At 48.9% G+C, this 21,472-nt stretch overlaps 1 protein-coding gene and 1 pseudogene across 2 annotated transcripts; one reads left to right on the top strand and one right to left on the bottom strand.

Moving 5' to 3' along the window:
* On the bottom strand, positions 2,293 to 2,787 carry LOC102183865 (annotated as a pseudogene).
* Positions 10,374 to 21,185, top strand: AP1M2 (adaptor related protein complex 1 mu 2 subunit). 2 transcript variants are annotated; one of them, XM_013965162.2, is made up of 12 exons: positions 10,374 to 10,529; positions 11,790 to 11,946; positions 12,144 to 12,211; positions 14,216 to 14,346; positions 14,458 to 14,605; positions 14,711 to 14,837; positions 15,524 to 15,672; positions 15,753 to 15,824; positions 18,358 to 18,516; positions 19,083 to 19,208; positions 20,274 to 20,349; positions 20,776 to 21,185. In XM_013965162.2, exons 1-12 carry the CDS (start codon positions 10,488 to 10,490, stop codon positions 20,796 to 20,798), a joined length of 1,278 nt encoding a protein of 425 aa, XP_013820616.1. In that variant the 5' UTR covers positions 10,374 to 10,487; the 3' UTR covers positions 20,799 to 21,185. The 2 variants fall into 2 exon arrangements, with proteins under 2 accessions (XP_013820616.1, XP_013820617.1); XM_013965163.2 differs by having other exon boundaries at positions 10,376 to 10,529; positions 15,530 to 15,672.

Genomic DNA, 21,472 nt, shown 5'->3' with positions numbered 1-21,472 from the left:
CCTAATGGTCCATACCACAGAAGACTCCTCAGCAAGAAAAAGGAATGAATTATTATTGGAAAGTGCAACATCACGGATGAATTTTTAAAAAGGGCGAGGGAGAGAGGCTTTCCTGGTGGCTCAGTGGTAAAGAATTCGCCTGCCAATGCAAGAGACACAGGTTCGCTCTCTGGTCGGGGAATACCCCACATGCTGTGAAGCAACAAAGCCTGTGCGCCTCAACTACTAAGCCTGTGTTCTAGAGCTGGGGAGCCACGACTACTGAGCCCACGTGCCCCAACTACTGAAGCCTGTGCGCCTAGAACCTGTGTTGCACAGCAAGAGAAGCCACCACAATGAGAAACCCATGCACCACAACTGGGGCGTAGCTCCTGCTTGCCACAACTAGAGAAATGTCTGCACAGCAAAGAAGACCCCGAACAACCAAAAATAAATAGATGAATAAAATTATATGTACGCATAACACACACACACACAGATATAAAACCATTATGCCCCAGTGAAAAGGGCCAGAGACTTCGCTATGAAGTCCTAGGACAGGCACAGCTAATTGACCTATGGCTACAAAACATGGACCAGAGGTGGCCTTTGTGGTTGTTAGTGACTGGCAGAAAGGGTCAAAGGGTGAGTCAGAAACAGGACTGCAGACTGCGGTTTACCAGGTGGGTTCAGTTCTTCACAGTTACTTGATATTTGCCCTTTCTCAATAGCTGTTAAATTTTAAAAGTGGAAAATATCTCAGCAGTTTAAGAAAGGAGGAGGTGGCCCTGCAGATTACTACAAGAGTGGAGCTAAGTCAGTATAAGGCATGGTATTATGTACATGAAATCTTTATTACCTTTTTCCAGTTGGGGAAAGTGACCATATGAAGTCGCTCACTCAGGTCTGACTCTTTGCTATCCCATGGACTGTAACCTACCAGGCTCCTCTGTCCATGGGATTTTACAGGCACGAGTACTGGAGTGAGTTGCCATTGCCTTCTGCAGGGGATCCTCCCAACCCAGGGGTCAAACCCGGGTCTCCTGCATTGCAGGAGGACGCCTTACCATCTGAGCCATTAGGGAAGCCTGGTGGAAAAGTGACAGGGGAAAGTGACAGAGAGAGATTAATCCGTTTATGAAGTGTTTTGTTACTCCTTGCAACCATTAGAGAAGAAAATGGCAACCCACTCCAGTGTTCTTGCCTGGAAAATCCCAGGGATGGCGGAGCCTGGTGGGCTCTCGTCTATGGGGTCACACAGAGTCAGACACGACTGAAGCAACTTAGCAGCAGCAGCAGCAGCAGCAGCAGCAGCAGCAACCATTTTCCAGTTGCAGAAAATGACACAGAGAGGGTAAGTAATTTACCCGCAGACACAAAGTTAGTGAGCCCTGAGCTGAACAAGAATTTCAGTCCAAAAAAAAAAAAAGAATTTCAGTCCACACACTCCACACCCCTCAGCTGTAACCCTGCAGAGCAGTTGGGGAGGGTTTCAGGTCCTATCAGAGAGTATAAATACCAAGTTGTGTATGGTATGTGGAGGAGAAAGAGATAGAGATACCTCAAACAGATACACATGAAATAGATTAATAACAGAATAGTAATAACAGAAAGAGATTTCAACAAGATAGAGGTTATCAGAAGGATCAGGATGGGAGGGAGGAGGCAAAAGGGATTTTTTTTCCTGATCTATCATTTGAAGTGTCCAGTCCAGGGGGATTAAGTATATTCACATGTTGCAACAACATCACCGCCATCCATTTCCTGAGCTCTTTTTTTCTTTTTTGAAATGGAAACTACCCTCCCCCACCTGATCCATAAGCAATAACTCCCCACCCACTTCAGCTGCCCCGGCACTCACCATTCTACTTTCTCTCTCTAAGAATTTGACTCCTTTTGCAACAGCCTGTAGGTGGAATCAGAAGGTATGAGATTTTATGTGATATATATATGTATATATGTATATGTATGTGTATATATATATATATATATAAAACCACCATAGAAGTTTTTTAAATTATTTCATTTATTTACTTATTTATTTTGGCTGTGTGGGCTTGTGGCAAGCCGGGGTTTGCTCTTGTTTCACACATGGGGCTTCTCATTGTGGTGGGTTCTCATAGCTCCAGACTCTGGAGCACAGGCTCAATAGCCCTGGGACGCTGGATTAGTTGCTCTTCGCATGTGGGGTCTTCCTGAATCAGGGATGGAACCCACGTCTCCTGCATTGGCAGGTGGATTCTTTACCACCGAGCCACCAGGGAAGCCCCGCAATAAGTTTTTTTTTTTTTTTTTGCAGCTTACACATACTTTATTTACTTGATTGAAAGCTGTCTTATGGTACATAAAACGTTCTCTGTAGTTCATCTCAGCTTTGTTCACAATGAAGTGAATTGTATCTGGGTTTTCTATGCTCAAGACTGCTCAATTGCCGCTGCTGCCGCCATTGGTCTGTTTTCTTGCAGGATCAAGGTGGGTACTTTCGTATAAAATCTTGTTTTTAATTCCTTCTCTGGCAAGTCTTTCCTGGATTCTTAGCTTTGCATAATTATACCTACAGTGGAACCAGCATCCTAAAGTCACCAGGATAAATCCTCCTACCCCAACGTCACATGATCTTCTAATTCTGCTAGTTAACAAAAAATGTCCAAGGCCAGCCACAACAGATCCTAATGAGCCATATAATACCGAATCCCGTGCACAGGGAATGTTTTCAACATCTAAAATTCCTAGGAGTTTAAAGGGCTTCCCCTTCCCGGGTTTCCCGGGCTCCGGTGCAGCCGCCATGGGGACTATCAGCGCCGCTGCCCCCCCCGCAATAAAAGTTTTTAAACAGATGTTTAAGAATACGGTGTGACACAGCTATGCTGGGAGAGTCACAGGAGACTTGGGAAAGTGCAAGGGAGGAACCTGACTTAGATGGGGTTGGGGGAGAAGGTCAGGAAGGGCTTCTGAAGAGAAGACCTAAGAGCTGAGTGAGAACTACGTGGAGAAAGCAAGATGGGTAGGCATCATGCATTAAGCTGTCATGGGCTAGAGGAAGACAAAGAAAGAGGGGAAATGAAATTAAGGACGTCAGTGTGTCTGAGTCTGTGAGTTCAAGCATGCTTCGTGGGAGAGGTCAACAGGGGTCAAACCTTACCATGCAGGACAGCTTGAGGGCAATGGGGAGCCATGGCTGATGCAAGGGTGAGGGAGGGCCAAAGAAGCTGTGAGTATCAGGGAGATCCCTTTAGTGCCGTGGATAAGGAGTTAAGGGGGTGACTGGGCAATGCTATGACATAAAAATGAGAGACATCACTATGCTGACAAAGATCCGCATAGTTAAAGCTATGGTTTTTCCAGTAGTCACTTATGGATGTGAGAGCTGGACCATAAAGAAAGTTGAGCACCGAAGAATTGATGCTTTTAAACTGCGGTGCTGGAGAAGACTCTTAAGAGTCCCCTGGACAGCAAGGAGATTAAACCAGTCAATCCTAAAGGAAATCAACCCTGAATATTCATTGGAAGGACTGATCCTAAAGCTGAAGCTCCGATCCTTTGGCCACCTGATATGAAGAGCCGATCATTGGAAAGATCCTGATGCTGTGAAAGATTGAGGGCAGGAGGAGAAGGGGGTGACAGAGGATGAGATGGATGGATGGCATCACAGACTTGATGGACATGAGGCTGAGCAAACTCTGGGAGAGAGTGGAGGACAGAGGAGCCTGGCATGCTGCTATCCACGAAGGCACAAAGAGTCAGACACAATTTAGTGACTGAACCACAAAGAGGCAGGATGCCCGTAGGCTTTTAGAAGGAACTGGGGCAGGGCCCCATGCTCTGGGGACAGCGGAGGTTGCAGCTGCTGCAGGGTGGTTCGGCAAACAGAGCTGCTCTGTTCTCTGACTCCACTGAGGCTTTTGGGCTCATGAATTTTTCAGCCAAACAGACCTTGAGTTTCAGATTCCAGGGCGCTGGGCCCAGGCTTCTGGGTTCTGTTTACTGCCTGAAAACATCTGAGGGCCCTAGGAGAAGGGCCCTTGCAAGGTTCAGTGATGCCCAGGCTGGGGCGAGGGAGTGACAAGTCCTCAGTCTACCAAGGTCACCTTCTGAGCAAGGGGCTGTGTGCTCAGTTGCTTCCGTTGCGACCCCATGGACCGCATCTCTCCAGGCTCCTCTGTCCATGGGATTTTCCTGGCAAGAACACTGGAGCAAAGGGCTGGTAGGAGTGAAACCGATTGGTGATTGGTGTCCTTTGGGGCCAGGGGGCTCCGAAGAGCTCTGGTACCATGGTCCTTCACGTCTCAGCATAGAAAGAATTCAGCAAGTGGCAAAGTGATAGATAAGGGATTTATTTATTAGAGTAGGATACCTGTGAGATTTACAAGCAGGTAGGTGAGGGGATGCCATGCCCTGAGAACTTAATGGGCCACAGTTTTTATGATCAAAGGAAAAGTGGGGACATGGAGAATAATTTCTTCGTCTTTCTTGAGTAAATGTCATGCTTCTATCATCGGTTCCGCCTTCAGGTTGAGCAGGGGAGTTTTTTTTTGTCCCTACACGGTCCAGTCTGGCTTCCCAGGTGGCTCAGTGGTAAAGAATCCTCCTGCCAGTGCAGGAGAGGTAAGAGGTTCAATCCCTACGTCAGGAAGATCCCCTGGAGGAGGAAATGGCTACCCATCCCAGTATTGTTGACTGGAGAATCCCATGGACAGAGGATCCTGGCTGGCTACAGTCCATGGGTCCCGAAGAGTTGGACACAACTGACAACCGAGCATGCACACAAAGACAGGGTCAAGCTGGGTCCACAGATTATTGTTTATTTGTGCAGAGAGCATGTCCTAGGGATAACTGACTTACTGAGCTCACTGGACAGGATGCCGGGCTCATGCCACCATTGTTTTATTGTTTGTGGACATGTCTCGTCCTTCTGTTGCATAAGCAAGTTTTGCGGCTAAGCAAGCCCACCTGACTCTGTGATTAAGCAAACCTGATTTTTTGAGTAATCATTAATCGACAGGGGTCTCCCATATTTTTCTAATTATAATCCCCCAATGGAGTTAGCTGTTTAATCATCTACTTTGTCCCTTTGGCTTTCCAGGTGATGCTAGTGGTAGAGAGCCTGCCTGCCAATGTAGGCGACGTAAGAGATGCAGGTTCAGTCCTTAGGCCGGAAAGACTGACGAGGCATGCATGCATGCACTTTGTCCCTTTTCTCTGCCCCTATCAGGTACAGAAAGGACAGCTTTCTTTTGGGCAGAGGTGACATAAAAGCTAGGGTGGGGCTTTGCAAGGGCTAGACTTTCCAGCTCTTGTCTCTGCGGGCTGGGGTTGATTTTTGTACAAGTCCTTCACTCTTCCTGAGCCTCAGTTTTCTTATCTGTCAAATGGCAACACCAGGTTCCTGAACTCAAAACATCCCCTCCCACTTGGAAGACTTTTAGGGCAGCCCCTGGGTGTGCACGAACGTGTGCTTAGACTCTCAGACGTGTCTGACTCTTTGCGACCCCATGGGCTGTAGCCCACAAAGCTCCTCTGTCCATGGGATTTCACAGGTGTGAATACTGGAGGGGGTTGCCATTTCCTCCTCCAGGGGAATCTTCCCCACCCAGGGATGAACCTGCACTCCCATGCCTCCTGCATTACAGGCGGATTTTTACCAACTGAGTCATAGAGGAAACCAGCGCCTGGGTAAAGTGAGCACCACACAGGGGTTAGCTATTGTGGGTAACAGTAATGCTTGTGTGTGTTACACATAACAGAGCCACTGGATGAGGACTGGGACTCACAACTCAGGTTCCAATTCTGGCCCAGCTCTTGTGCGGCCTTGGGCAAGTGGCTTCAGTGCTCTGTGCCTCTGCTTCTTTCTCTGTGAGGGGATATGTGCTCAGCTAATGACACCAGAAGCAGTGCATGGCTCTGACAGCAGCGATCCTCCTCCTTTCCTCAAGTCCCCTGTGGGGACGCCCATCCCACCCTCAGGAGCTGATAAAGACCGGGCTGGGTTTAGCGGAGGAAGCACGAGGCCTGGGAGAGCTGAATGTCGCCCCCTTGTGGCCTTGCAGGATTCTCCCTCCCTCTGAGGTTGTTCAGCTGCTCAGCCATGTCCTACTCTTTGCCACCCCATGGACAGCAGCACACTAGGCTTCCCTGTCCTTCACTATCTCCCAGAGTTTGCTCAGTCTCATGGCCATTGAGTCGGTGATGCCATCAACCATCTCATCCTCTGTCACCCTCTTCTCCTGCCCTCAATCTTGCCCAGCATCAGGGTTTGTCTAATGAGTCAGCTCTTCACGTCAGGTGGCCAAAGTATTGGAGCTTCAGCTTCAGGATCAGTCCTTCCAAAGAATATTCAGGCTGATTTCCTTTAGGATGGACTGGTTTGATCTCCTTGCTGTCCAAGGGACTCTCTGTAGAGCAAGATCACTCCAACCCGCCTGAGATTTATTTTCTCTCTCCTCCTCACCCCCAGCCTCACCTTCCCTACCAACAATCTTGGGGTGGAACCCAGGGTCCGCAATAGCTGATGAGTGGGGGTAGCATAGGTGTTGTGCCAGGCATTGAGTTGCGCCCTGTAAGTCAGTGCTGTGCCGCCTGAGGAAGCGGCACTATGGCTTTTATGCCCATTTAAAAGAAGGGGAAACTGAGAAACAAGAGGTGCCATTACTAGCCCAATGCCTTACAGCCAACGGCAGAGTCAGGATTCAAACCCAGCCCCTGTAGCCTTACCTGCCATACAGTAAACAGTAATAACAGCAAATAATAGATAATAATAACATGATTGAGTGTTGGCTGTATCCTAGGCACAGTTCCAAGCATCACGTTGCATGTCATCACTCAGTCGAGCGAGCTGCACTCTAATCTTATTAGAAAACAGCATTTTTTTCTTTTATTTTGGTTTTTTAATTGTGTTTTATTTTTTCTTTTTGTCCTCTTCTTTTCAAGACTTAAACAAATTTTTTTTGGTGTATAGTTGATTTACAATATTGTGTTAGTTTCAGGTATACAACAAAGTGATTCAGTTATTCATATACATATATTCAGGTTTTTTCAGATTTATTTCTCATGTAGGTTATCACAGAATATTGAGTAAAGTTCCCTGTGTTAATCAGTAGGTCCTTGTTGGTTTTCTATTTTATATATAGTAGTGTGTGTATGTCAATCCCAAGTTCCTGATTTATCCCTCCCTATTTTTTTCTATTTTTTACTTATTTTATCCGTGTGTTTTAATTGAAGTATAGTTGATTTACAATATCATGTTAGTTTCATGTGACCAGCACAGTGATCCAGTCATTTTATATATATATAAAATTTCAGATTCTTTCCCCTTGTCGATTACTACAAAATATTGAATAAAGTTCCCTGTGTTATCCAGTAGGTTCTTGTGAGTTATAGGAAAGCACAGCTTTAACCACATTTCACAGATGTGCAAACTGAGGTCCAGGGAGGGGAAGCCAGGTGCCTGAGGCCCCCAGCTGGCTGCTTGCATACCCAGCAAGAGATCCCAAGTGGCAGGCTCCAGAGCTCATGCCCTCAGCAAGCACACACAGCACCACCAACAGAAACAATATTAGTACCAGCTTTGTGCCAGGCTCTTCCATGGGACTTTCTCTTGGGTTGCCCCTGCTCTTAAGAGCATTCTGGAAATTCAGGGATGGGAAGCCCATGAAACCCTTAACACACTTAAGGGCTTGGCAAATAGTTGCTGCCAGTAATGTGAACTTTTCATGTCTCCATTTACCCTCAGCCCCTCAGACCTTTCTCAAATGTCAGCTCATTCTCTGATCTCCCTGCCACACAGTCCCCCATTTGTCCTCCAACATACATAAACACATGCCAACTGCTTGCTTTCGGGGTACCCATTCTTATCAGGAATCGCTTTTTTTTTTTTTTTTTTGGCTGCATCATGCAGCTTGTGGGATCCGAGTTCCCTGACCAGGGATAGAACCTAGGCCTTTGGCAACAAGGCACAAAGTCTTAACCAGTGAATCACCAGGGAAGTCCCAGGGATCACCTGTTTTGTTTTGTATTTTTTTCCAAGTTGTGTGTCTCTTGCTCTTCCTACATAGAAAGCCTGGAGTGGCTTTGTCTGCATCACCTAGTGCCACAGGTGAAGTGAGAGTCACTCAGTTGTGTCCGACTCTTTGCAGCCCACCGACAGTCCATGGAATTCTCCACTCAATAAATACTCACTCACTGAGTGAACCGTTATCACCATAATAAAAGCAGCGTTCATATGTCCAGTCAAGCACATAGTAAGTGCTCAGTAAATGTTGGCTGAGTGAATAATACAACAATTACAGTCATACTAAAGATAACCATTTATCTTTTCAACATTCTGCCGTTGTTGTTCAGTCGCTTAGTCAAGTCTGATCCTTTGTGACCCTATGGACTGCAGCACGCTATCAGTATCTTGATGTCACATAGTAGGAGCTTATAAATATTTTGGAGTGAATAAGAGTAATAATAGGGGATAGAAAAGATGTGCTCCATATATACAATGGAATACTACTCACCCATAAAAAAGTATGAAACTGCCATTTGTGGCACCATGGACTGACCTAGAGATGACCATATTAAATGAAGTAAGTCAGAGAGGGAAAGACAAATGGCATAAGATATCCCTTATACGTGGAAGCTAAAATATGACATAAATAAACACGAAACAGAAACAGACTCCCATAGAGAATGGTGTTGCGGTTGCCAAGGGGAAGGAGGGGAGGGAGAGGAAATAGTGGGAGTTTGGGATTAGAAGCAAACTATTATATTTAGAATGGATAAACAACAAGTTCCTACTGTGCAGCACAGAGAGCTATATTCAATATCCTATGATAAACCATAATGGAAAGTATATGAAGAAGAATATATATAGTCTGAAAAAAATATATATATAACATATAAAACTGAATCACTTTGCTGTAGAGCAGAAATTAACACAACATTGTCATCAACTCTATTTCAATAAAATAAAAGTTTTAGAAAGAAAAACATTAGGGACTTCCCTGGCAGTCCAGTCGGTATGATCCTGCACTTCCAGTGCAGGGGCTGAGAGTTCAATCTTTGACCAGGGAACTAAGATCCCACATGCTTTGCAATGCAGTCAAAATAAATAAATTAATTAATTAAAAAAAATAACATTAGAGTGTCCATCAACAGATGAATGAATACAGAAGATGTGATATATACACAATGGAATACTATTTAGCAGTAAGAAAAGAATGAAATTTTGCCATTTGCAGCAACATGTATGGATTTGGAAGGCATTATGCTGAGTGAAAGAAGTCAGACAGCGAAAGACAAATACTGTATAATATCACTTATATGCAGAATCTGAAAAATACAACAAACCAATGAATATAACAAAAAAGGCAGCAGACTCACAGATACAGAGAATGAATTAGTGGTTACCAGAGGGTAGGGGAGAGGCAACATAGAGTGAAAGGGGAGCCACAAACCAGTGGGCATAAGATAAGTCACAAGGATGTATTGTACAACACAGGAAATAGAGCCAATATTTTGTAATAACTGTAAATGGAATGAAAGTGTTAGTTGCTGAGTCCTGTCTGACTCTTTGCGACCCTATGGACTGCAGCCCACCAGGTTCCCCTGTCCATGGGATCCTCCAGGCAAGATACTGGAGTGGGTTGTCACTCCCTTCTCCAGGGCATCTTCCAGACCCAGGGATTGAATCCGGGTCTCTCACACTGCAGGCAGATTCTTTACCGTCTGAGCCACCAGGGAGTGTGAGCTTTAGAAACTGTATAAAAATTTAAAAGTTAAAAAAAAGTTTTGAAAGAATAACATTAGGAATAACAATAAAAACTACTTGGGGAACTCCCTGCTGGTCCAGTGGTTAAACCTCTGTGCTTCCACTGCAGGGGGAATGGGTTCGATTCCTGATCAGGGAACTAAGATCCCACTTGGCCCACCAAAAAAAAAAAAAAAAAAAAAAGGCAGCTACGTTTTTCTTGCTGAGAGTGTAACTCATAGTTCTTGTCACTGAACGAAAGAATAAATTAATTAGCAAATATTTATGGCATGTATTAATTAATAAATTACACACACATCGAGCACCCAGCACTGGGCCTTGGGGACACAGACATGAAAAGGACTAAGTCCCTGCTCTATTGGGGTGGACGTGAGTGTGGGAAAGACCGAAGAAACAAGATGAGTGGATGGGTGGATGGATGAATGGTTGGGTGGGTGGATGGATGAATGGATGGAAGGATAGATATTCGGTTCCTTGGAGGGAGAATCGGTTGGTCTGGGGTCTCCGCCCATTCTCACACCAGGGCGCAAAGGGAAAGTGAGGCGGGGCAGTTGTCACATCTTAAGCTCCGCCCCGCCCCGCCCCCGCAGCGTCTTCCTGTCGGCCGACGGCGCCGCTCACCTGGTGGCCCTCCCCTTTAAGACGCGCTCACCTGGGTCCTCACCTGCGCGCGGGTGCTTCCGCAGGAAGAAGGAAGCGGCGACACCGTCGCCTCCCGGCGCTCCCTCCCCACCCCCCAGGTCCGCCGGCCGCCACCATGTCCGCCTCGGCTGTCTTCATCCTCGACGTCAAGGGCAAGGTGAGGCTGGGTGCAGGGAGTGGGAGGCCGACAGGTGAAGGTTGCTCCCTCTCGAACCCAGGGGGCGGCCCCTCCTTGCAGGCAGCGAGGCCCCGGAAAGCTCTGGGAGCGTGGGAACACCCCTCCCCCAATTCCTGGGACTCCCGCCTCGAACCCCACCTCCACTTTTACTAGCGGCGTGTCTGAGGGAAGGGGCTTCCCCTCTCTGAGCGTCAGTCTCCCTGTCTGTACAAATGGGAATAACAGAGGTCCCCACCCAAGAAGAATTAATACAGCCGTATGCAGTGTGTACCACTTAGTACAGTGACCCTGCTGCAAACATTAGGCGTTCAAGCAATTGAAATTATTATTTCTATCACCGTCGTCATCCACTGTACTGATATTTGGGGAAGAAAGCCGGGGCAGAAGACCATACTTCCCCTGTGGGGCTGCCTTGTCTCTTTCTGGCGCCCCCTCCCATTCATTTTGTTCTGTCTGGGGTGGGTTGCCCTGACCTCCAGGAGATCTTCAGGGCCCAGGAATCGAACCTGCATCTCTTTGGTCTCCTGCATTGCCAGGTGTGTTCTTTACCAGTAATGCCACCTGGGAAACCCAGCAATAGTAACGGTGGTGATGAGAATAATATTCCTGATAATAAACATAGTAAGGGCTAAGATGTGTGAGCACCGGCTGGGTACCCGCTTCCTTCTAAACACTGGACTGAACAACTCCCTTACGTAAATATTATTAAAATTAACCACTTACTGCCTGCCAGGCAGAGCTATATGAGCTATGAGTGATAAATGGATATAATCATCTTTCTTTTCTTTTTTCCTCTCTCTTTCTTTTCTTTCATCACCCCTACCCCTCTGATTTGATGCCTCTGAAACCTTGCTCAAGAGCAGGAATTCTGGAGCCAGGGCGTGTTGGCTCAATTCCCAGCTTCCTTGCTGGCTGTGTACCGGGTCCACACCTCAGTTTCTCCATGTGTAAGATGGAGATGGTGAGACCGCCTACCTCACAGGGTTGTGGTGACAACGACGAGTAAGCAGACGTCCAGGTTTAGCAGAGCACGGCTGAGGTGTCCGTGAGGGCTCTAGACGCTCTGGCTGTCACTGCCCCGAGCCCATTCTGCAGAGGAGGAAACCGACATGCCGAGAGGCAGAGCCTTGTCCATGTCCCCTCAACCAGCAAGTAGGGTCAGAACCTGGCACTCTGATGCCCCTGGGGGGAAGGTCCCTGGATCCCAGCAATGACCAGACCTTCTCTGCTCATCTTCAGCCCCTGATCAGCCGCAACTACAAGGGTGATGTGGCTATGAGCGAGATCGATCACTTCATGCCTCTGCTCATGCAGCGGGAGGAAGAAGGCGCCCTGACCCCACTGCTGAGTCACGGACGGGTCCACTTCCTGTGGATCAAATACAGCAACCTCTACTGTATCCAGCCACGGGTGGGTCCCTGGCGGCCTGGGGTGGTGGCATCTCAGGCCCAGAGATGATGGGCTGGGACGAGAGGTGCGGGACATAGCAGTGGCTCAGGTTGGAGAGTGGGAGCGGACAGGGTGGCGTTTCCGGGTCTACGCTCCATTGGAACTCTCCAAAATGCTGCCTTTCCTTAACCTCGCTGCCTGCAGTGGTGGCCACCACATTGAAGAATGCCAACGCCTCCCTCGTGTATTCCTTCCTCTACAAGATAGTGGAGGTAGGTTCTGGCCTTCTATTGGCCGGCTCGTCTGTCTGTCCACCTGTCTTGCCCGCCTCTTTCGGGATCCATCCCACCTAGAAAGCCTTCCCTGACTTCCCAGGGGGTGCGGCCATCAAAGGGGGTGCCACCATCACTCTGTTCTCATCAGCTGTTGTGAGATCAACTCTCCCTATTGGGCAGGAAGCAAGGAAGTCTCCGAGAGGGTGTACTGCTCAAATCTGAACCCGAGGATACTGGGTTCCAGACCCAGCTCCGCTGCTTACTGACTGCGTGACCTTGGACAAGTTACTTCTCTCTGTGCCTCTAACCTGGGTTTAATCCAGATGGTCCAGTGGTTAAGACCCCATGCTCCTACTGCAAGGGGCTTGAATTCCCTGATCAAGAAATTAGGATCCCACATGCTGCAAGGTACAACCGGAAAAAAAAAAAAAAAAGAAATACTATAAGCCAGGTTTAGCCCTGCCTCAGAGTTGTTGTAGAAAATAATTCAATCCAATTCATACCTCTAGAGCACTGAAAACAGTGCTTAGTATACAGTAAGTGCTTAATAAAGGTTTAGTATTATTGTTAGCATCACCACTAATATCCTATCATATGATCCCATAGTAATCTTTTGACCACTTGCTATGTCATTCTCAATGATTGAGCAAGTACTTTTTTTTTTAACTGCTCAGAATTTTATTTGGTAAACAAACGATAGTATACCCCCAAGGTGTGAGGGCAGGCTGACCCTGAAGAAGTGGCTGAGAAAGTACTTTTTTTTTTTTTGTCACTTCCTGGCTTACAGGAGGTTAGTTCCCTGACCAGGGATTGAACTCATGCTCTTGGCAGTGAAAGGGTTGAGTCCTAACCACTGCACTGCTGGGGAATTCCCAGAGGGATTTTTGGGATACTTTTCAACAAATAAAGAGATCTGTATTGATTTGTCTCCTCTCTGCCAGGCAGAGGAGGGACACACAGCTGTGTATAAGGCAGGCACGGTTCTGGCCTGTGCTCAGGAGTTAAAGGGCATGAAGGATATTCAAGGGGACATTGTTTTAACCAGTGACTGGGTAGGTGCTAGTCTCACCCTGATACTCACAGGAGTCAAGGGATAGTGGTGGCTTCACCAAGGAGTAAGGCCTGTCACAAGGAGCCTGTGTGAGAGTATCCTGAGCAGTGAGCATAGCATGTGCAAAGGCCCTGAGGTGGAAACAGGAAAGAGGCCACAGAAGCTGGAGCAGGATGAGGGATGGGGTTTCCAGTGTTGGGTGCATGACAGATTCTCTGCTAAGGAGATACTTGCTAATTCCCAGGGGCTCCCGTCTGGGGGCGTCCCCCAAGTCCCAAGGGCCCCTGGATGGAATTCAAGGAATCCAAGAACTTAGATGTATTTCTGTGTAGTGTAACAGTTTTCCTTTGCCATCTTGTGGGGTTATTTTGGTTTGTTTTTGTTTTGACCATGCTGCATGGCTTGGCTTGTGGGATCTTAGTTCCCCAACCAGGGATTGAACCTGGGCCCTCAGCAGTGGAAGCGTGGAGTCCTACCCACTGGAGTGCCAGAGAATTCCCATATTGTGTCTTTTGTTTTTTGTCTGTGTGTATATCTTTTATTTCATGCATTTACAAACCTTATTCTGAGGTGGGTCCATTAACATCACCAGATACACGGCAATCCCATGATTCACACACACATACAAAATTCTGAGTCCTTCTAATCCCTCTTCCAGGAAGTCTTCTTGGACCTCCCTGCCTCTGGGTTCCTACTTCACTTGTTTTCCTCATTATTGCACTCTACACGTTGGATAATATTAGTTCCACTACCTACCTGTCCATTCCCCCTCAAGACTGTTCCAGGAGGGCAGAGACCTTGTTGGCTTTGTTCACCGTTAATATCCTGACACTGGTACACAGTAGGTACTCAATAGTTGCCTATTGGGTGGCTGGCTGGATGAGTGGGAACCCAGCCCAAGAGTTGCACCAGCCGCATCTCTGTGGGTGTTGGTCTCCTCGCACCCCCAGGTATTCTCTGAATACTTCAAGGAGCTGGAGGAGGAGAGTATCCGAGACAACTTTGTCATCGTCTACGAACTGCTGGATGAGCTCATGGACTTTGGCTTCCCACAGACCACAGACAGCAAGATCCTGCAGGAGTGAGTGGGCCGGGGGTCAGCCACAGGGTGGGCCATGGGTGGAAGAAACCTGGGGAGGGTCAGGGAAGTATCCTTGGGTCTATCTGCTCATCTCCCGGCCCCCCCTGCCAGGTACATCACACAGCAGGGCAACAAGCTGGAGACGGGCAAGTCGCGAGTGCCACCCACTGTCACCAATGCTGTGTCCTGGCGTTCGGAGGGCATTAAGTACAAGAAGAATGAGGTCTTCATCGATGTCATAGAGTCCGTTAACCTGCTGGTGAGCCTCCACACCTCTGCCCCACCCTCGCTACAGCCAAGGGCCAGGAGAGGGAGCCCTATGCTTGTTAACCGCCTCCCACATCGCCAATGTTTGCATCCTCAGGTCAATGCCAACGGCAGTGTCCTGCTGAGCGAGATCGTGGGCACTATCAAGCTCAAGGTGTTTCTGTCGGGAATGCCAGAGCTGCGGCTGGGCCTCAACGACCGTGTACTCTTCGAGCTCACTGGCCGTAAGTTTCTGGAAGGGGGCGCGAGGGGGAGCCTGAGACTTCGCCTCATCTGGGGTGGGTGGTATCCGGAGACCTGCAGTCAATTCTGAAATAGTACTCGCCTGCCCTCTACTGGTCTTGACCAGTACTGCAGCTGCTCGTGCCTTAATGCAAACAGCTCTGCTTCATTATTGAGTGCCAGGCACAAGGGCATGGCAGAAAAGAAAAAATAATCCCTGCCCTCACGGAGCTGACGTTCTAGTGGGAGTAGGAGACAGAATAGCATTACATTTCTTCCCTGGTGACTCAGACAATAAAGACTCTGCCTGCAAGGCAGGAGACCTGGGTTCGATCCCTGGGTTGGGAAGATCCCCTGGAGAAGGGAATGGCTACCCACGCCAGTAATCTTGCCTGGAGAATTCCATGGAGAGAGGAGCCTAGTGGTCTACAGTCCATGGATCACAAAGATTCAGACACAACTGAGCGACTAACACCCACAGGATAACATCCTGACAGCAAGGGCCTGATTCCCTGGGGATCCCAGCTCTGTTCCTGGCCAGCTGGGTGACCCTGGGTGAGTTACTCATCCTCTCTAGGCCTCAGTTTCTTCATCTGTAATATGGGGGTGATCGTAGCAGTAGACAGGGAAGGTAAGGATAAGGACCCTACCCTGGGCTCCAGTGTCACCCCGCTAACTCGGCTCTGAGTTTCAGGGAGCAAGAACAAGTCTGTGGAACTGGAGGATGTGAAATTCCACCAGTGCGTGCGGCTCTCTCGCTTTGACAATGACCGCACCATCTCCTTCATCCCGCCCGATGGTGACTTTGAGCTCATGTCCTACCGCCTTAGCACGCAGGTGAGGCAGGGTCGAGCCCCTGGCTGGGGGCAAGGGTTGACCCCAGAGCCTTGGAGAACTCCCTCTTCCTCTGTCTGCAGGTCAAGCCACTGATCTGGATTGAATCTGTCATTGAGAAATTCTCACACAGCCGCGTGGAGATCATGGTCAAGGTGGGCCCCTGGGGGTAATAATTACAGTGCTCAGATCACCCCTCCTACCCCCTCAGCAGTCTAACCATATCTCCCACCTCCCTCCCCAATCATCACGTCCTTCCAGCCACGCAGGTCTCCTGGCTGGTTCTCAAACATGCCAGGCATGGTCCCTGACTATCCCCTCTCCCTGGAGCACTCTGCCCCCAGCCACCCAGATATCCCCCTGGCTCTTCCCTCGCCTCCTTCAGTTCTTTGCTTCAGTGTCACCTCCTCAGAGGAGCCTTCCCTGATTTCTCCACCTCCCTTCTTTGCTCTGTTTTCTTCTCTTATTACTGAACCACCATCGTGTGACACATGATCTGTATTACTTAATTTACTTAAAAAATACACATTCATACTACTTTATAAATTTACATTTACATTGAAATTTACTTTGTATGAATTTACGTTTATATTCATATATGTATATAAACCATAGAGTGTGTTAAAGATCAATGTTATCATTGTCATACCATATCATCATATCATACCACAAAGCTTAATTGAATGTGCCTGGCTCAACCAGCACCTCTAAACCCCCACCTGCCCCTTGCCCGACCATGGCTCCCCCAACCCTTGCCCATAAGTGGTCACAATTTGGAATTCCATGTAAATCGTTTCTTTGCTTTTGTTGGTAATTTTGCCACCGTCATCTGTAACCACAAATACTTCATTCTGCCAGTCTCTGACCTTTATATCCATGAACTCTTGCTGTATGACTTTTTCGTATAATTTGCCTTCTTCGTGTAATGTCGACTTTTAAGAGGAATCCCAGGACCTGCAGTGCAGGGCATCCATTTCGGTGCCTGTAGACTATTCCACCAGGAGAATCTTCTGTCCTGTGTTTTGCATGGGTGGTTTTCATGTCTTGGTTTCTCTGGTTCACATTGCCATGGATAGCCCTGTGCATGTCCCCAGTCCCCCAAACAAGAGCTTCTCCAGAACATATAATTAGTCCCTCCCCACCCTTAAAAGTTATTTTTTTTTCCCAATCTCTTTTTTAATTAAAAAAGTTGGGGGGACGAGGGAGGGCATGCCATACTGCATGTGGGATTTTAGTTCCCTGACCAGGCATTTAACTTGGGCCCTGTGCATCGGGAGTGCAGAGTATTAGCCACTGGACCACCGGGGAAGTCCTTAGCCCCCTTTACAGATGGGGAAAGAGGCCCAGAAGAACTAAGATGTCATTCATCTAGGAAGGGAGGGGTCACGTTGAACTTGGGGCTGCCTGGCTCAAGAGTCTGTGTTCTCAGATTTAACTTTGCTCCCCAGTCTTAGAGTCTCAGGGGAACCGGTTCATGATGTGGACAGTCACTGGTTGGGGCGGGGGTGGTGTTGGTGCTCCCCAAAGTCCCTGTCTCTATAGTCAGGGAGAGGAGAAGGGGCCACTAAAGCTGGTGCCTTCCTGACTTCTGTGGTGGCTCAGCAATCAAGACTCTGAAATTCCAGTGTAGAAGGCCCGGGATTTGATCCCTGGTCAGAGAGCTAGATCCCACAGGCTGCAACTAAGCCCCAGCACAGCCAAATAAATACTAAAAAGTTGGTGCCTTTCAGAAAGAACATCCCCTGCCCTGTTTGCCTCCAGGTCCTCTGGGCCAATCCTGCCTCTCATATATCCCCACCCCCTGGCACCAGATGATTAAGAGCAGCTATCATGGTGCTAGCTACTGCACATGGACGCTTAGAGTCCTTGTGTTAAAAGCTTGCCCATGTCAAAATGGATCTGGATCTAGCTATAATGTAATAATGTATTATCTGTAAGGAGAGCATGTGAGGATTGAGAACACAGGCTCAAGTCAAATCTCTGTGCTGTGCCGGCTACCAGCTACACAACGCAGGCAAAGTGCTCTTTCTCTCCGGGCCTCAGTTTCTTCATCTGTAAAATGGAACTTTGGAATGGCTCCTACTTTAGAAAATTAGTGAGACGGTTAAGTACTTGGCACAGGGCCCTGCACATGGTAGGGGCTCCGTAGATGCCAGCTTTCAAATGAAAACTCGGAAATTCCCTGGTGGTCTCTTGGTTAGGACTCTGAGTTTCCACTACTGGGGACATGGGTTCGATCCCAGACTGGGGAACTAAGATTCTGCACATTGCAGCACTGCCCAAAAAAAGAGAAAATTCTGATAGACTGAGGGTCCCATCCTGGCTTTGCAGGTGTGAGTGTGTGAGTCTTGACCTGGAGCCTTTATTATCTTGTCCGTGAAATGGGCTGAGGTGAGCCTGCCCTAGGAGCTGTTCAAATGAGGGATTACATTTTGAAGCCGGAAAAGGTATATGATATTTTCCAAATGGAAGGCGCCGAAAGCAGAACCGCTGGGGTCTCTTGTGGGCGTGACTCTGCCCCTTATTGGCTGTGTGTCTCCAGAGAAATGCCTTAATTTCTCTGTGCCTCTAATCCCTCGTCTGGAAAATGGACAGGATCGTGGCCCCACTTCTGGGCTCTTGATGAAAGGGCTTGGTCTCCATTTGCATGAATGCACTCTTCACACCCCACGTTCTCTCCACCGACAGGCCAAGGGGCAGTTTAAAAAGCAGTCGGTGGCTAACGGCGTAGAGATATCTGTGCCCGTCCCCAGCGACGCCGACTCCCCTCGCTTCAAGACCAGTGTGGGCAGCGCCAAGTATGTACCAGAGAAGAACATGGTTATTTGGAGCATCAAGTCTTTCCCGGTGAGCCTCGGGGATGGGCTGGGGAACTGGGGGGGCCCTTGATGATTGAGGGCGAAGTAGAGAATAAATCAGAGCCACGCATGCATGCACGTGGCTGTCCTTTGCAGACGATAAAACTGGATGATGCTTAAGCTCTCCGCATGGTTAAGCTCTCCTTGTCCTAGGTCTTGAGGAAACCAGCCCTGGGTTCAGATTCCTCACCTTTGTTTCTCTGAGCTTCCCAGCCTTGGGGACCCTACTTCCCCTCATGAAGCCTCAGTGTGTCCATCTGTGAAATAGACAGGATCATGCTACCCACATCCTTGGGCTGCTGGAGGATTTGGTCTCTCTTTGGGATCTTGGTTGGGGGATGTTCATCGGCCCCTGGAAAATGGGAGATGATCACCAGAAGGCCCCCAAGTAGGCTTTGCTATCAGAAGCTTCGTCTGCGAGTTTTGGCCAGGAGACTTTACTTTCTGGTCTGTCGAATGGGCTGAGAGCAAAGTCTGCCCCCAGGGGGCTGCCATGAGGAGTGGTCTGGGGCATAGGGGCCCTCAGTGTGTCTGATAACCCCCATGTTCCCTCAGGGGGGCAAGGAGTACCTGATGCGCGCCCACTTTGGCCTCCCCAGCGTGGAGAAGGAGGAAGTAGAGGGCCGGCCCCCCATTGGGGTGAAGTTTGAGATCCCCTATTTCACTGTCTCTGGGATCCAGGTGAGGGAAGGGGGCAGGGTGGTTCCTCTTCTTGACCTTGGTGGGTCCCCCTTTCTCTCATCTCTTGGCTTGGACCACCTCCATTCCCTGGCTTGTCTCATCTCCTCCTTTATAATCATTCTTGTTTTTTCCTGGAACAGTGTTGCTTTTTCTTTAAACAAACATTTTAATGTCAACTTTTGGGCGCGCTGGGTTTTCGTTGTTGTGCGTGAGCTTTCTCTAGTTGCAGTGAGTCGGGGCTATTTTTTTAAATTGCGGTGGCTTCTCTTGTTGCAGAGCATGGGTTCTAGAGCCCGAGGGTTTGAGTAGTTGCAGAATGCAGGCTCAGTAGTTGCAGAGCACAGGCTTAGTTGTTCCTTGGCATGTGGGATCTTTCTGGACCAAGGAAGATCCCACATGTCGCACATCCCCCAAACCCAAGTCCCCTGCATTGGCAGGCAGATTCTGTCTTTCAAAAATGATTTTATTTATTTATTTTTGGCTGGGCTGGGTCTTCACTGCTGCGCAGACTTTTCTCTAGTCGTGGTGTGTGGGCTGCTCACTGGTGGCTTCTCTCGTGGAGCGCGGGTTCTAGGGCGCACAGGCTTCAGCAGTTGCAGCACGTGGCCTCACTAATTGCGGCTCCTGGGCTCTAGGGCAGACTCAGTAGTTGTGGCACATGGGCTTAGTTGACCCAGGGCATGTGGGATCCTCCCAGATCGGGGATTGAACCCCTGTCTCCTGTGTTGGCAGGCAGATTCTTAACACTGAGCCACCAGGGAAGTCTCACAGTGTTGCTTTTTCTGCTCTCAGCCTGGGTCCCCTTCCCCTCCCCACTAGCTTTGCCCTGTGCCTAAACTGTATTGTGTCAATTCTCTTAGAACGTGCCATCTTTCCCACTGTCCTGGACCACCTGATCTCCCCACACACATACACTGTCCTGGTCACATCTTTGTCCTGAGCCTTGTTACTTCATTCCTCCCAGGCCGTGCTTTCTTATTCCTGGAAGTTGTGTTATTTATGTTCCCCTGGCCCCAGCCTGCTCTGTCCCCCTACCCTGGGCCACCTCCTTTCATCCCTTTCCAGGTCCGATACATGAAGATCATTGAGAAGAGTGGTTACCAGGCCCTGCCCTGGGTCCGCTATATCACCCAGAGTGGCGGTAAGGTGGCCCGGCTCCCTGAGATGACAGGGACAAGATGAATGGGCATGGTCTTGGGGATTTGAAACATCTTGTCTCAGAGGGCTCCAAAACCGACAGGCGTGGCCCTCAGGTCTATCCTATCTTTGTCAGTGTGCCCTCCCGAGTCTCGGTTTGCCTATCTTTAAAATGGGGACAGTTGCCAGTTCCAGGGTGGTGGTGGTGGGGTTTGGATAAGCAACTGAACACACAGCAGCCCCGTCTGTTGCCTGGAGACAGGCATGGTGCTGTGGTTACAGTCGCCATGTTTGAGCCCATCCTTAGCCCTGTTACAGACTTGTGGGGTTGATCATGAGCACTGGGGAAGGGGATGGGTTGTGGGTGGGGGTGCTGTCCTGTCTCCTTCCCCCACTTCTGAGATGGTCCCTGCTCATTGTTTCCCTACAGATTATCAACTTCGTACCAGCTAGAAGGGAGAAGTGGGGGCCTGAACCTGGGCTGTCTTCTCCCCAGGCCCCAACTGCAGCCTCCACTAGAGAAGGAGGGAAGATGGGGTGTGTGTGTGTGAGGGCAGCCCTTGAATTACTGGTTTGTTACTCCCAGCACCTGACTTGCTCCTACCCATTTCCTTTACTGGTAGGCTGGGAGTGATAATCTCCAGCTCTCAGACTCTCACCCCTCCCCCTCCCCGTTTTATATGAAGAAATAGAAGAGGGGCTTGAAGTCCCCCTCATGAGTGCCTTTTTGCAGTGACCTGCCTTAGGAGGTGTGGGGAGTCCCTCCTCCACAGCTGCTGAGCCCAGAGGCCCCACTGGCCCATTTCTGAGTTTTAGGATGGCATTAAAAAGATGAATCTAGCTGCTGTTATGTACTTCTTGGCTGGGGGCTGGGGATGTCAGAGGTGCCCCTGGGGTGCTGGGATAAGAGTGGGCAACATATCCATTTCTCAGCCCTGGTCATCTCTCAGCTGGGCCCTCGCAATTGCTCCCACCTTGGTCTCCCAGGCTCTGGGCTTCCCTCTCCCATGACAGCCAGTTCCCATCATAGCCACCAGAGGGCGCCTATTAACTCCTAAACTAGACCGTGGCTCCTCAATACAGAAGCTTCCCAGGGTTCCACCCATTGATTTCTGTCGTTCTGGGCA

The sequence above is a fragment of the Capra hircus genome, chromosome 7, assembly GCF_001704415.2.
Source record: "Capra hircus breed San Clemente chromosome 7, ASM170441v1, whole genome shotgun sequence".
Lineage (NCBI taxonomy): Eukaryota > Metazoa > Chordata > Mammalia > Artiodactyla > Bovidae > Capra > Capra hircus.
The sequence above is the reverse complement of the archived record's forward strand: the minus strand, read 5'-3'. Positions and strand labels throughout refer to the sequence as shown.

What these genes read in the sequence shown, in the direction of transcription:
- AP1M2 (XM_013965162.2), top strand. Translation starts at nt 10,488, where the DNA reads ATGTCCGCCTCGGCTGTCTTCATCCTCGACGTCAAGGGCAAG. An exon ending in GACAGCAAGATCCTGCAGGA is followed by an intron (nt 14,347 to 14,457) that starts GTGAGTGGGCCG and finishes CCCCCCTGCCAG; the next exon opens with GTACATCACACAGCAGGGCA. An exon ending in TCACTGTCTCTGGGATCCAG is followed by an intron (nt 19,209 to 20,273) that starts GTGAGGGAAGGG and finishes ATCCCTTTCCAG; the next exon opens with GTCCGATACATGAAGATCAT.